This window comes from Python bivittatus, unplaced genomic scaffold (genome assembly GCF_059951505.1).
Source record: "Python bivittatus isolate LINGU-HERP-01145 unplaced genomic scaffold, Pbiv_v1 ctg000440_np1212, whole genome shotgun sequence".
Classification (NCBI taxonomy): Eukaryota; Metazoa; Chordata; class Lepidosauria; order Squamata; family Pythonidae; genus Python; species Python bivittatus.
The window spans coordinates 7,852,810-7,869,337 of NW_028277063.1; the positions used below are offsets into that span (position 1 = coordinate 7,852,810).

At 37.8% G+C, this 16,528-nt stretch overlaps 1 protein-coding gene across 1 annotated transcript; it reads left to right on the top strand.

Annotated features, from left to right (window-relative positions):
• The first annotated feature begins 1,242 nt into the window (after positions 1-1,242).
• Positions 1,243-15,259, top strand: LOC112541927 (vomeronasal type-2 receptor 26-like). The gene is made up of 6 exons (XM_088142437.1): positions 1,243-1,337; positions 2,916-3,207; positions 6,609-7,463; positions 11,196-11,420; positions 11,962-12,088; positions 14,361-15,259. The coding sequence occupies exons 1-6, from the start codon at positions 1,243-1,245 to the stop codon at positions 15,257-15,259; spliced, it is 2,493 nt and encodes an 830-aa protein (XP_087998563.1).
• Positions 15,260-16,528: the final 1,269 nt, after the last annotated feature.

A 16,528-nucleotide genomic window follows, 5' to 3' on the forward strand; every position in this document is an offset into this window, starting at 1 on the left:
TTTCTGCAATTCCTCAGGGATTCTGCAACTTTATTATCAGAAGTACTGCAATTAATGCTGCTGCATGTCAACCCAAACCACCTGAGTAGAGTGGCTGCAGGTGGTAACATAACTGAACAACAAAATCTATGAAAGATAGTATATATCTCATGTAGCATTCAGAGGTTGTAGGCAGGAGCTAGGAACAAGTATGGATTCATCTGTTTTGATCTTTAAATTACTAACTGACAGAGTCCATATGATGAGTAGTACAGTGAATAAGAATTCAAGGTAGCCTCTTGGATTTCAGTAACAACATTGCAAATTACAAAATGTTGGCTGATTCATGCTTTCTACATTTACAGATATGGCTAAGATACAGGCACAATCACAGATTCTCATATCTGCTATCTAATCATTTATATTTTCCACTAAACCCTTAAGACACTAACAGGCTTAAAAGGGTTGAAAGAATAAATCAGAAAGGAAAAAAAAAAAGTGGGGGGAGCAGAGGAGAGATCTATACATAGGATGGTGGCATTACTATTTCTACTAATTCCTTGCATATTGTACAAGACTCCCATTGCTAAATGTGGGTTGCGTGTTCCTCACTTGCCACCTCAGACCTATCATCAGTCAGGAGACATCATCATTGGTGTCATTGCTTCTCACAGCTTTATTGTCTCCAATACATTAGCCTTCACGGAAGAACCGCTGCCAACAGTGTTTGATGAAATTAAGTAAGAAACTAAGATTGTTAACATTTATCTTATTTCCATTTCTTCTTTTGCCATTGTAAGTATGTTCCCTATGACTTAACCCCAGTAAAGGCTTTGGGTCTGGCTGGAACAAAGGTTGAAATATTCAATCCAGACTAATATTATATATGGAATCTACAGTCAGGGTCTCTTCTGTGTAAGTACTGAATATATTTGAATGAATATCTATAATCATCCTATATATCGGGACTGGGGTCATAACATTATGGGAAAAGCAAGCTTTTCCTGGCAAATAATTTTAGTTTAATTATCCCTATCAAGAATCCCTATAAGATATAAGCATTCTACATTTAACTGTAAGAAAAAGGTTAGCTTTCTTCTCTTCAGATTTATCCTGAATCCACCTGATTTTAATGCTTGTTCAAAGAAAGGTATGCCCCCCCCCAGATATATTCAAACCTTTATTTCTCTTCCAGTCATATTTAGAAGTATGTTTAATATTTCAAAGGCTGAGAGAATAAATACTATATAGTCATTGAGGGGCATGGCTGGTACTGAGGAGACCCAGTTTCTCAGCTGTGAAAGCTCGCTAGGTGACCTTAAGCCAGTCACACTCTTCCACTCCAACCTACTGACAGGGTTGGTGTTGTCAGGAAGAAGGAGGAAAAGAGAGCTCCATATATGCTGCCTTGATCTCCTGCCCAAATGGTGAGATGATAAAAAAATCAATCAGTTAAACAAATCTACCAACACTTCAGTCAAGTTAGATATTTGCAGACATAACTGCTAATGCTATAAAAGCCCAGAGATCTGCATTCACCAATTCATATTAAGAAATATCTTGATTAATTTTTCAAATAATCTATATGTTAAGAGATTTCTTTATATGAAGTTACATTCCATTTATAGTATACTATTCTATTGATATATGTAGTGAATTTTGAACTTAGTGAGTTTAATCACAGGTAAATTTGTATCAAGGTTGAGAACTGGGCTCCTAATTTAGAAGTCATCAAATTGTACTCAATTGGAGCTACTATTTCTGGCAACAGGGTTCAAATATGTGGGGAACAGGTCCTTGCTATCCAAGATTTGTATTTCTTGGGAATGGTGGACTTTTAATTCAGACAGATCTTGAAAGAATTCACAGACTTGAAGGTATGATGCTTTTGATTTTTTATAAATTTTCTATCTGCATAATGTGTGTGAAAAGCATTTCTATGTCTTTGTCACAGTTTCAAAGATGAATGATTTTTCAGTGCCAAATGCAGTCCCTGGATTGTAATGGTTCTTTTGCCTTAGCATTAAACCCAGTTTTAATTTTAATTTTTTCTATTTTCATTCTTTTCTTTTATTAACTGAATATGCATATTCTTATTGCTGCTGGTCTTGTGACTTAAATTAAATGAAGCAATAGCAATCTGGAAATATGTCAATTTTAGCATTGTGACTCAGTATATGTGATTCATTTTCCTAAGCCATCATTTTTAAAATATCTGAGAGGGTTGAATATCAAAATAATTTCTACCCAACTCTGTTACATTTCAATGTATTAATTGTATTAAAACAAACTATTAGTAAGAACTTATACAAATAGCACACTTATTGAATGCTAGTAGATTCCTGCAGTACAAATACAAAAACATGAAATCAAAGTTGGAATAAAGAAATGAAGATAGATAGATAGATAGATAGATAGATAGATAGATAGATAGATAGATAGATAGATAGATAGATAATGAAGGCATGAACTAGAACAGTGTTTTTCAAACTTGGCAACTTTAAGATTTGTGGACTTCAACTCCTAGAATTCCACAGCCAGCATATTGCCAAGTTTGAAAAACACTGAACTAGAAGTTTCTCCTGATTTTAAATCATGCCTTTTGCTTCTGTAACATATTATGAAAAGAAATGGTATTGAAAGATGAAAACTAGATTAAAAAAAAAAGTACAAATTCTTTAATATTTATAGCTACTACAGCAGTGTTTCTCAACCATGGCAACTTTAAGATGTGTGGACTTCAACTCCCAGAATTCCCTAGAGTTTAAGTCCACACATCTTAAAGTTGCCAAGGTCAAGAAACATTGTACTAGAGTAAGACTTGCCTCAAGAATATTGCACAGGAATACTGAAATAAATTACAGTATCATTCTGAAAGCAGTGATGGTCATTTCTTAAACTTGTCTATTCTATTGATTCTATAACCCTTTTTGTAGTGTTGTGACTAAAAATTACCAGCATATTCTGGCCTTGGTATTTGCAATAATGAAGATAAATGAAAACTCTCAGATCTTACCAAATATCTCTTTGGGCTTCCGCATCTATGACAGCTACTTCAGTGCACAGTGGACATGCTATACTACAATGCTACTCATATACACAGTGGAGAGTTTTATCCCAAATTATATATGTGGCATCCAAAATAAACTGGCTGCAGTCATTGGGGGATTGGACTCACAAACCTCCGTTAATATTGCAACCATTTTGGATATCTACAAGATCCCACAGGTAGGATATGTGTTTCATTAATAGAAAAGTGTCATGTTTCCTTTTTTTTTTAGGATAAAATCTGAGGCAGGAATATATACATTTCCAGGCTAAGAAATAAAGCCCTCCATTCATTTGCAAAAGCTGTCTGTTCAAAACTTTTCTTTATCCTAGTTGGTCAGATACCAGCTGATACTATAAACTTTTTAAAATGTAGAGCCTGTTCCAGCTATAGCAGATATGCTTAAAGTACCTAATAAGCATCAAACCAGCAATAAACCATATTAATAATATTTTTGTTCAAAATCAGCAATAAATCATTGAAAAGAATATAGTCAGATATAAAGGAAAAGATATTTTTATACCTTTCATCTTCCTGCAGTAGTATCAAAATAAATAATATATAATCAACAATACAAATGTGGGAGGAGTTTAAGAAGGCTTTAAAAGGAGCCCCTTTTTAATAGGCTTTGAACAGTGCCTAGTGCTGTAATGTAAATTTTACTTGTCTTGTGTACCATTCTTATAGGATTCAACAACCACACTTCAATCCCATACTTGCTTAAAACTTTCTATAAATCAAACCTATTCTGATTATCATATCTCTAAATCAGTGGTTCCCAACCGAGGGCCGTATGGCCTCTGGGGGTCCTAGGATATTTCAGGGGGGGCCACAGATGAAATACATGTAACAGGAGAGCTATGGCATGTGCTGAAGGAGTCCCAGAAAAGCAAAGCATATTATACTGCAAACACCATCTTGTTGGTGCCAGCAAATGCACCAGTTACTCTCCCATCTCCATGTCCCATCATGGGACCTGGAAAGGGGGCCCGCCAGAGAAAAACAAGGCCAGAAGGGGGCCAGGGGCAAAAAAAAAGTCTGAGAAACACTGCTTTAAATCAATAAGCATTTCCCTCCTCCCAAAAAATTCTTTTTCACATTTCATACATTTTTGGTAACTGCAGAAGAGTAAAAATTCATGCCCCTAACCGACATAAAGCTACATTGCACTTCCCCAGTTCTATTTTTCAGCTTATCACTATCATTCCCATACAAATCTCTGAAATATAGTTTCTAGCATACTGTCATTTTTCCTTCATCCCAAATCATTTACTTTTCTTTTCAATCTCATTAGTTGTATTGGAGGCCTTTGGTTCAGCCTTCTTCACCCACTTCCAAAACAATGTTTTATTTCCATCAGTCACTCTGCATTTTCTCTGCCTCTTTAAACTGAACATTCTTTACTCTCTTGGAGTACATTCTTTGCAGCTATTTTTCCTCTATATATACATTATGCAATATCTTTCTCTCATTCTGATTTTTTATAGCAATCATTCTCTTCTATACATTTTTTCTATCCATAGCATTTTTAACTTTAGTTGCCCAGAATCTTGTATATGAGATGGTCCCATATAAACCAAATTAATTAATTAATTAATTAATTAATTAATTAATATTCCATTGAACATCCTTTTTTCATACTTCCTGTTAGCAGGGTATTCCGTAACTTAATTCTTACCATTCTGTGCCAGGAATCTTCCACATCCTCCTTCCTTACATCCTCCTTCCATTTACTCTACTTGTTCTTTTGTTCAGAGTTGAAAAAAAACTCACCAGTTGACTTTTCAAACTTGTTTTTCTGAAGGTACTCCTTATCTGGAGAGGTTCCAAGAAACTGGTCTATTCACCAGTTCCTTGGTGTTTGCCAGCATCACTGGCTCTGCGTTTGTGGAGACATCTTCAGTTTGCCATACCTTCCCCAGAAATAGCTTTAAGATGGCTAATAGGCAATTTCCAAAAGTGATAGAAAGTGAGGTTTGTGAACTTAGCGTCCTTTAATAGGCTCTGCTGCAGTTGCAATCAAGATGGCTGATCTCTTTGTCTCCTGGTACTCAAACCTGTGGAAAACCACGGTTTCACAGTCTCCTCATGAGGAGCAGCCATCTGGAACACATGCAGGCATTCTCCCATCCTCTCATTATCTGGAGAGGTTCTGAGGGACCAGTCTACTCACCGGTTCCTTGGTCTTTGCCAGCATCATCGGCTCTGCCTTTGTGGAGACGTCATCAGTTTGCCATACCTCCCCCAGAAGTCCACATGCTCCTGCTATTCTGTGTAAGATCAGATCTTTGAATACTGTTGTCCATAGCCCACCAAGTCAGGAGTACGTGCACTTACTGATATTTTATTCTTTCCTATTTTCCACTTCTTGTATTGATTGGGGGTTTTGTCCACATTTGGTTTCACTATGCAAGATCCTCTGGATATGATCTTTTATTGACCTAGCTATTCTGTAACTACATTTTACCTTGCATTTGTTTGCTTTACCTTTCCTATTTTCTGTCAGTTTCAGGATTTTTTTTAACAGAAAGTGAATGAAAAACTCCTATATCATGTTTTATAAACATATATCAAGAAACCCAGCCTTCTGTCACAAGACATAGATCAGCAAAGGGTATCCACCATACTTACTTGAATCAACATACATCATAACCAAAGCCAGACAAATTCTCTTGGCCCATGTATAATTTTGGCTCACAAAAATTTCACCTTAGTAGTTACAATGAAAATTTCAGTAATATTAAAGTAAATTACTAAATACTTTTTCTGTCTTTTCATGACACTCAAAATCCACTGCCAGGGGCCATTGGCTAACTAGGTCATAAATAGGAACAGCTATATACTTTATGTAACCAGCAACTGACCACTTGGGCATGTGCTGAATGTGATCAGCTTGGACTTTTTACTGTCTCCTAAGTGTCCTTGATAGACTGTCTGATAGAGTCTCCTATCAGAGTACAGATAGAGATATCAGAATCACAGAATATCTTACAGGGCCTCACAGAACCTCTAATAACTGCCGATATGGTAGCTGTCGGAATGTGGATATGGATATGGATATTCGATATGGAATGTCCCATTCCACCTGAAACTCTAAACCCAGGTTACCAAAACACAATTGCTGTGTTCCCAGAACGATGCCCAAGCTCATAAACCACATCTCTCTCTTTAGCAATTGCTTAACATGCTTGCTAAAACAATGGCTGGATTTCCACCAGAGGTTTCCCTAGGTGTGTGTATCAAAATGGCAAAGTGGTTGACATGGTATTAGAATAGAAAAACTGCCCCTTTTGTACATGCATTGTACAAAAGGGCAGGGCTTATATTGTGATGCCACATCCTTCAGCTTCGTTTTCACACACATTACACACATTAATGTATACCACTTGTTCCCACAACATGCTGAAATATTCAATTTCTTTTTTAAGCTAGAATGTTATATGAACCCAGTCAATGAAAAACTTGAAATCTTTGTTATAGAAAAGTGGTGGTGGTGGTGGTGGTGGTTGTTATTGTTGCTGTTATTATTATTATTACCATTTCTTCCTCCCTCCCATTCCCATACCACTTCTTTCTTTAGCTCATTTATGGCTCTGCTCCAGTGATGAATGATAAAACTCCAGGCTTATTCTTCTATCAGATGGCCCCCAAAGAATCTCTCCAGTACCAAGGAATCCTCTCTTTAATTCTGCATTTCAGGTGGACGTGGATTGGAGTCATTATTCTGGAAGATGAGAATGGAGAAAAATTTGTGCAAACTCTACTTCTACTGTTTTCTCAGCATGGTGTCTGTTTTGCCTTTGTAGAAAGAATTGCTCAATTACGTGTTGCTGACACAGAAACAATTCAATATGGGTTGAAACTTTATGACAATATAATGAGTAGCAAAGCCAATATAATGATAGTGTATGGAGAGTCTTATACCATTGTATATTTAAGATGGTTGTCAGTTCTGTCAAATCTAGAAGATGTGACAAGGGTGCCAAAAGGTAAAGTTTGGATAATGACATCCCAGATGGAGTTCATTTCATTTGCCTATCAAAGGAACTGGGATACAGAAATGCTCCAGGGTGCTCTGTCCTTCTTAGTTCACTCCAGTGATTTACCAGGCTATAAGTTATTTGTTGAGAGCAGAAATCCTTCTAGTGCAGCAGCAGATGGGTTTATAAGAGACTTTTGGCAAAATGCCTTCAACTGTATATTTCCAAATTCAACTATGGACAAAGTGGTTGATCTTGTTTGCTCTGGAGAGGAGAAACTAGAAAGGCTTCCTGCTCCTTTTTTTGAAATGAACATGACTGGCCATAGCTATAGCATCTACAATGCCATCTATGCAGTGGCTCATTCTCTGCATGCCATGTTTGCATCTAGATTTATTCACAGAGCAATGGTAGACAAAATGGATCTGAAATTTCAGAACCGACCGTTGTGGCAGGTAATGTGTTTAAATATATGCATCTGTTCTTTGTCTCTGTTTTTACTGGTGATAGCTCCAACCTGCTCTCTTCCAATTTTGTAAATATTGACCACAGCTAAATAGAACTATAAATGTTTCTACTCTCTATATTATTGTATATTCAGAATATGTCCACATTGTTCTGCATGTATAAGAATATTATATCTTCTCTCTTCATCTGTATGGTAATATATGTACTGGTAGATAAGGCCATCTGCAGATAAGTCAGCCCTCAAAAGTTAACCAAAATACCATGAAAAATGTGCCACCCGCAGAAAAGCCAACCCTCAAAATTTCCATATGTTTTAATTTTCACAATTGGCTTATCTGGGGTGATACATTTTTCATGGTATTTTGGTTAAAAAATTGAGGGTTGGCTTATCTGTGAGTATATACTGGATAGAAGTATTACAATATATACTTGTGGATAAACCCATCCACGGATAAGCCAAACTTATTTGGGGTGTATTTTGGAAACTAAAAATCTTGGCTTATTTGTGAATATATATGGTAATTATTTTCCTACCTTTCTTTCCCAGCATTAACTGACTTTTAGACATGCTCTATGAAGTTCTATAAGGGTGTCACAGGAAAGATGGTCAAGAACCATTCTCCATTACGAGAGAAACTAGGATGTCAAATAATGGGTATAAATTGCAGCTACTGTACTTTGATTTCATTTCAATATAAAGAAAAAACTTCCAATAGTGAAACAGACTACCTATGAAGGCAGTGAGCTCTTCATCACTGCTAATTTTTAAGCAAAGGTTGGACAGCCACCTCTGGAGAATGGCTTAAATAGTTTTCCTGCACATTGCAGAGAGTTGCACTAAATGATCCTCGTGGCCCTTTGAGCTGTGATTCAATCACTCTGTTCAATATGACTTTACTGTGATGAGGGCAAAGCCTAAAACTGAGTTGAGTCAAGAATATTCAGGACAGATATTTATTCATTTGTGAGGTGGAATAGATGGCTTCACTTTGTTAATGTCACAGCAACCAACCTAAAGGTGTGGAGGGGAGGGATTAAAATAAGCTTTTGATTCATGCTTGTATAAAATGCCTTGGTAGGTAGGGGAGGGATAAGAAATATCAGATTCAGGGATTAAAGAGTCCATCCTCAAATGAGGAAAATGTTTTCTGTCAGGTTATTATTACTCATCCTAACTGTAATATTTGGTTGGATGAAGAGCTCTCTGGAGGTGGAGAGAGAGGGAAAAAATCTCTCTGGCTGGCTGGAGAGATTGAGGAATGGCAGTTGGGGGGCTAGCTTTAGTCAGAAAGGAAAAAAAGGTAAAATACAGAATGAAATATGTATGATAATTTGTGTCAGACTCAGATATAGGAGTGTAACAATGGACAACAATGCTGTTGCCTGAAAGGTTGGTAAAAAAATATTAAGATTGTTCTTGGAAGAGAACATCACAACTCCCTCCCTCCTGACACAATTGAACAACCTGTTCCATGACTTTCCAAAGATTTCTCTGCAGTCATGTGGTGAATTTATTGCTATGGAGTTCTCCTAGAGAAATGTTGGTCATTTGAATATCCAAACTAAACAAGAAAAAAGTAGACAGTTGTGGCCTTGACCAATTTGTCAGTTAAGAATTGGCAGAGAAAGGGGAGGATGTGTACTGTACCTATATGGGTGCTTCTTGTTTTTTTTTGTTTTCAAATGCTACAAGGAGAATTCCCTCTGCAAAACTACAACTGGATGGTCTGTGTCTTCCTCAATCTCGGGTCCTCTACCAGAGGCTTGGGAGTTTGAGGGTTCTGCACAGTATCTTAGCTGTTCCTAGCACTGCTCTCTTCTGGACAGAGAGCTCTGATCTTGTTCTGAGGATCTGTTGGAGCCACTCTCCCAGCTCAGGAGTCGCAGCCCTGAGTGCTCCTACCACCACTGGGACCACTTTGGCCTTTACTTTCCACATCCTCTCTAGTTTCTCCTTCAGGCCCTGATACTTCTCCATACTCCTTCCTGATGTTGCTGTCATTTGGCACCACTACATCTATCACCACTGCTGTCTTCTGGTCCTTGTCAACTACCACAATGTCTGGTTGATTGGCCAGTACCTGCCTGTCCGTCTGGATCTGGAAGTCCCACAGGATCTTAGCCCTGTTATTCTCCAGGACCTTCTGTGGAATCTCCCATCTGGACTTGGGAGGGTCTAGCCCTTACCCTGTGCAGATGTTCCTGTACACAATGCCAGCTATGTGGTTGTGCTGTTCCTGCCTGCATCTTGCATCCTGCCACTCTGTGTTGGACTGTCTCTGAGGCCTCTGTGCACAGTCTGCACCTTGGGTCCTGTCTAGTGTGGTAGACCTCTGCTTCTATGGATCTGGTGCTTAGTGCCTGTTGTTGTGCTGCTATGATCAGTGCCTCAGTGCTGTCTTTGAGTCCAGCCCTTTCCAGCCACTGGTAGGATTTCCCAATGTCAGCCATTTCAGCTGTCTGGCGATGGTATATCCCATGCAGGGGCTTCTCTTGTCATGGCACTCTGTGTGTGTGTGAATACATACACACACACACACACACACTGTATGTATGTGTGTACGTGGGTGTATATACAGGCCTTTGTTAACTGCAACACACTTTGATTGGTGCTCTGCCACTTCATCACTCCTAACATCTTGGGTACAGGTTGCTGAATAGGTGTTGACCTCTAACTTGGGTTGCTTAAGTGAATCAGACAACTTGTGGTAATATGTGAGGGAAACACCCAATTTCTCACTTACTAGTGAGCCAAAGTCTGGAACGAATTGAAACATGACATCATAGAGTGGGTAAATGCAATGCTCAAACTACGTATTAAATCATACCTGAATCTAACATAATCTAAACATATTGTCAATCAAATCTGCTCCTTACTTGCACTCTCAGAAATATTTGAAACACCTCCACACCCTGTAAATCAACTGCAGATCAATCAAGGTTTTGGTAGGTAAATACTGGTCTCTCTCAGATTCTCCTGTCACCTCTCAGTCCTAGCAGCTGCATAATCAAAGACTTGGTGAGTAAAGTGAAGTAAATATTATATTGTTAAATTTAACTGTGGACTGGCATAGTGGGAGGTTGTACTCTAAAGCAGGTGTTCCCTGTGCACAACCACCCCTGTCAGTTGCTGATCAGTCTGCTTCAGGTCTCTGAGCCATATGGCCAATATAAGTCAGGCAAATCCCAGCCCTAGACTGGGTCATCAGTCGTGATCAATGAAGAACAATAGATTGTATCTGTGACAAAAAAACTCTGTTGGGAGAAAAGGGAAAACACTGCTTTAAACCTGTACCAGCTAAAAAGACAACTTTAAGCTGACTCATCTGTGGGCTGGAGATGAGATGAATACATTACGACATGTCATAAAAGCCATTAAACAGTTAAGTTTGTACTATGATTATGAGGATGTGGCAATGAACCCCAAGTGGTGTTTCATTTAACATCAATCCTGATGGCAAAAACCAGAATGGAAAATTAATAGATGGATTTGATGTTAACCACTAAGTTTTATCATCAAACAGTTTTTGTTTCACCATCCAAGAGACTGCCAGAATGATTGAAACCCTTTACTTGAGATTTTAAGTGGAATTTAAAATTAATCTATGATGAAACATTTTTTGGCTTTAAATATATCCCCAAATTGATTCCAACCAGGTAGATATCTATACGTATTGATATGTAATCTTCCTACTCTTAGCCTCTTATTTTCAATTCAGCTTCATCGTTTTTTGAGAAGAGTCTCATTTAAGAGTGCTGGAGAGAACATTTCCTTTGATCAGAATGGGGAGTTAGTAGCTGGACTGGATGTGATCAACTGGATTTTTTCCCTTAACCAAAGTTTCCATAAAGTGACAGTTGGGTGGATGGATCCTCATGCTCCTCCAGAACAAGCCTTCACCATCCATGGAGATGCCATAACATGGCATAGCTGGTTTAATCAGGTAAGAGTCGATTTGAGACAGTTGGTAAATTAACTTTTAATTGGGTACTGTGTGTTATTCCTCCAATGCAATGCTAATTTCATTAATAGTACTCAGTCCTTAGAACATATTTTTAGTTGAAAATAGAGCGTAGAAACTGGTACGTTGCATAAGCCTCCAGAAGTTTCTTTCTATCACCATGTTATAAAATATAAACACTGCATCAAGGATATTACAGTTCTCATAGAAGAAGTGATGAGGAAGCAATTTCAGTGGGGTCTCATCTCATTCCCTTTCAGTATTAGAACTGGGTCAAGGGAAAATAACCAGCAGATTATTCTGAATAACCTTCCTTTACCAATCAAGAGACAATTGGTTGCATCCAGATTATTAGCCCCATGTATGGTGTATGAGCTAAACATTTTTATTGTAAAGCGAAGCATTATAGAATGAACCTGCATAACAACACTGCACACACATGGGAAAGACCTTCACAGTTTTGCAGTGTAAAATCACTTATCCTAACATAATCATGGTGCTTTTTTCTCCCATTAATAATTAGGTCCTGCCCCTTTCAGTATGCAGTGAGAGTTGCCATCCTGGTACCAGCAAGAAAGTAAAGGAGGGGAAACTGTTTTGTTGCTATGACTGTATCCTGTGTCCTGAAGGGAAGATTTCAGAGAAGCAGGGTAAGAAATATGTTGTATGTATTGATCAGATAATTTTATTGTAATCAAGACCAACACAAATATAAAACTGTCCTTATGTCATTATCACTTCTTTTAGGATGGGTAAATATGATAAAGAATAATAATATATTTAAATGGGAAATTATTTACCAATAGTGTTTGTATACGGCTAATACATTTTTGGAAATTTTCAAATTGGAGATGGTTTGTCTTTGGGCATTTTTGGCAAATTGGTTTTCTTTAAAGGGGAAAAAAGTTGCAGTAAAATCAAAATGCCACAGTTTTCTTGGTTCTTGGTCAGCCATCAGTACCATCCTAGTTAGATATAGATCTCTATAGAAAGAAGTTTCACATATCATGGTCCTCCATTTCCCATTCCCCTCCATCCTCCTTTACCTTTTTAATGGCTCCATCATGAAGGAACCATAAGTCAGTCCTTTAAAAGAAGTCTTGGCTTCACTGGAATCATGGAAGTATAATATCATGGGAGAAAAGGTGGAGAGAAGGACTGTTGGATGGGAAGAGGAGGAGGAGGAGGAGGAGGAGGGAGCTAAGTCCCAAGAAGATGCCAGATGTTGGCAGTGAGGAACAACATTATCAGCTGTGCAGCAGCATTGGTAGTAAAAGACTCCAGAAGACACTTCGTTACACACTCACAGAGCAAAACCCAAAGGACTATTGTACAGAGGGCAACAGGAAAGAAGGCTGGAGTGCTGGTGGCCGATTAAGAAAATCTAGAATACTAGTGAGAGTGTTGAAAGACATCCAGACCTTTGACAACTTACACAGAAAGGCCCAGAATGCTGGCAACTGTGTATAGAAACCCTGCAGACATCCCACTGAGCCCCAGAAACTAGCAGCAACTGGAAAAGGTCAGAGCAGCAGTCCAAGCAGCAGCAGAGAGCGGGCTGTCTGACCCCTCCAACATTACACCCAAACATTAGGTGCAGGTGGCAGGTTAAAGTCCTACAATGCAACTCCTGAGAGCAAGCAAGTCTCTACCTGCAAGTGACTTTGGTCAGAGTTGACTGGAGAAGGAAGGAGTGTAACAGTGTGAATTTAAGAAAAAGTAGACAAGATTTAGCTAAGGTAGAATCCAGTATAAGACATAAAATATTGAATAAGATACTATAAGATACTATAAGTTGGGAAATAGAGCTGTAGACAAAATCAGGCATAGGTAGTGAGTAAAATAAAAGATAGACAAGGTAAATACTAAAGAATATAAAAGAGGCTGAACAAAAGAGTTTGGAGCCTCCTATTTTTGTCAACAACCTGGTAAAGCTTTTGTAATCATATCTCATCTCCTGCCTGTATCTATTGCCATCCTCATATCAAAACTACAATGAAGTTAGTATTACAGACTGATTATTTTATTTTATTTTATTTTATTTTATTTTATTTTATTTTATTTTATTTTATTTTATTTATTAAATTTCTCCCCCACCCATCTCCCCCCAATGGGGGACTCTGGGCAACTCACACAAAACATTAAAACCATAAATACATATAAATACATAATTTATTTGCAATATATCCTACCAAATCTCAACTAAAAGTTACCTAAGGAATTTACATAATAATATGATCCAATAATTAAAGCATTCTAGTTTTCACTACAATATTATGTTCATATTATTTTTATTTTTCATTAAAAATAATATACTTCATTTGTAGTATATTGAATCTAACTATCATCTATCTATCTATCTATCTATCTATCTATCTATCTATCTATCTATCTATCTATCTATCTATCTATCTATCTACCTACCTACCTACCTACCTACCTACCTACCTACCTACCTACCTACCTTTTAAGCAAAAGAAGACTTTTACCTATTAATAATGTGCGATATGTTTTTACATAATTTGCTTTCTTGTTTGATAGGTAATTTCTGGAGTCCTTAAACTTTCTGAAAATACATACAAGTAGTGACTGCTGCATTTAGTGACCATTCACAGTTATAACAGTGATGAAAATGTAACTTTGTGACCAATCCTCGCATTTATGGCCTTTGCAGGTCTGTAAAGCAAAGGAAAGCTGAAGTAAGATCATAAGCACAGTCACAGTTTCACTTAGTGACTGCTTTGCTTAATGACTGAGTTGCCGGTCCCAATTATGGTCTCTAAATGAGGACTACCTGTAATACATTAAGTAAAATTAAATTCTCATAATATATAATGCATTTAAGTAACAGAAATAATTAATGTGTGTTAGAAAATAGTGGCCTATGTGTGAGTGATTAAACTGACATATTTTATTTTTCAGATATGAATGACTGCCATAAATGTACAGAAAGAAAATATCCAAGCAAGAACCAGGATTTCTGTGTTCCCAAGATTATAAGCTATTTATCGTATGAAGAATATTTGGGGATTAGTTTAGCTTTCCTTTCTCTTTTCTTTTCTTTGATGACAGCTCTGGTGCTTGGAACGATTATGAAACATCACAACACTCCCATTGTCAAGGCCAATAATAGGAATCTCACCTACTGTCTCCTCTTCTCACTCCTGCTATGTTTTCTCAGTACATTGCTATTCATTGGTCATCCACAGAAAGTGACATGTTTTCTTCGACAAGCCACTTTCGGCATCATCTTCTCAGTGGCCATTTCTTGTGTGTTGGCCAAGACTATAACAGTGATTTTAGCTTTTGTGGCTGCTCAACCTGGATCTAGGATGAGAAAGTGGGTGAGGAAAGGCCTGGCCAACTCCATTGTTTTTTCCTGCTCCCTTATTCAAGCAGGTATCAGTATGGCATGGCTGGCAACCTCTCCCCCTTTCCCAGATGTTGACTTGCACTCAATGACTGAAGAAATTGTACTGGAATGTAATGAGGGCTCTGTGACTATGTTTTATTGTATCCTGGGCTACCTTGGATTCCTGGCCACTATTAGCTTCACTGTAGCCTTTTTTGCCAGGAAGTTACCAGACAGTTTCAACGAAGCCAAATTCATCACTTTCAGCATGTTGGTTTTCTGCAGTGTTTGGTTGTCTTTTGTTCCAACTTACCTGAGCTCCAAAGGAAAATATATGGTAGCCGTGGAAATCTTTTCCATCTTAGCTTCCAGCATTGGACTGCTGGGTTGTATCTTTTTCCCCAAATGTTTCATTTTAATATTGAGGCCTGAACAGAATACTAAGAAATATTTAATTAGAAAGAAGTGATGGCAAGAAGAAAAAACACATTTTTAAAAGTATTTCTTGTATATTCACTTGCTGTAACAATATAGTTTCTTCTTCCTTTTAATCACATTCTTCAAAGCACACTATTACATTTTATCTTGCCCCATCAATCCAGAATCAGCATCTGAAAAACAACAATGTTGCTCACCAAAAAGAAGTTGATTATTTTCCCTATAAAAATAAAGTTTGGGACTCACGCTGTTTTTTGTATGGTATAACATTCTGGATCCTGTCATGGACAATCTATGTAATCAGAGATTTAACTTCAGATGTTAGTTATGAGAACTAAGTTAGGATTTCTAAGTACTAGAAGAAGCACTTGGGCAACCCTGTTCTGGTTATAAATGCAGCCTAGCTGTATGCTTTAATACATTTTTTTTCCTGCATCTTTTTTCATTGTGGACGATTATAGACTGTCACTCTAAAAATGTGTAAGCAATGTAGGTGTGAACAACAGTAATGCTATGCAAAATGCAGTAACGAACATAATGAATAGCCATATACTGTATATTATAAACATTAGAACATTCAATGTATTAACATTTATCCAAGTTCTGTACCAAAAATAAGCAGCCCCTGAAGGTCTTCTGGAACCCCCAGGCTTTTGTAAGCCTTCAGTTCCATGTGAATTAGAGTAATATTTGCACTGGGAGACCAGATATTCCAAAGAAGTAGAAGTGGCTGCTTCCATGAGCCTCCTGTCACACCTCATGATAAGTGGGGAACTTTAGCAGGCATTTTTTCCTGGGTCAGATGGGGAAGGGAGCATTTATCTGGGAAATTCACAAATATCCAACCATTGGGTCATATCGGACTTTTACAGAGTCCATAATGATTTGAGGCAGTTTAAAAATTGCATAAACAAACAAAGCTGTTATAGCAGTGATGATCTACAGTGTTGTGAGGCTCCCCTTTAGCCTATGGGCCATTGCATTTTGCACCAGATAATCTCTCTCTCTGTCTCTCTCTGTTTCTCTCTCTCTGTCTCTCTATCTCATCTTTAATTCTCATAGAATTAAAGCAGGAGGGCAACTGTAGGCAGATTATATTCAAAGCAGGAAGTCACTTCTAGGCAGATGATGTCCAAAGAACATCTCACATCTATCAATATCGTATACTCAAGCAGTCTAGCTGTATGATTTAATAAACTGACTTTTGTGTGTGTTTGGGGGGGAGTTTTGCATTTCTTTTTCCCCCCCCCTGTGCTGGAAAGTGAGGGGAAAGTGAGCCCACATTACCATAGCATTGTCT

Excerpts from the sequence above, each read along its gene's own strand:
- LOC112541927 (XM_088142437.1), top strand. The coding sequence starts at position 1,243 with ATGGCTGGTACTGAGGAGACCCAGTTTCTCAGCTGTGAAAGCTCGCTA. Across the intron at positions 7,464-11,195 it reads AGAACCGACCGTTGTGGCAG|CTTCATCGTTTTTTGAGAAG; the intron begins GTAATGTGTTTA and ends TTTTCAATTCAG. Across the intron at positions 11,421-11,961 it reads GGCATAGCTGGTTTAATCAG|GTCCTGCCCCTTTCAGTATG; the intron begins GTAAGAGTCGAT and ends ATTAATAATTAG.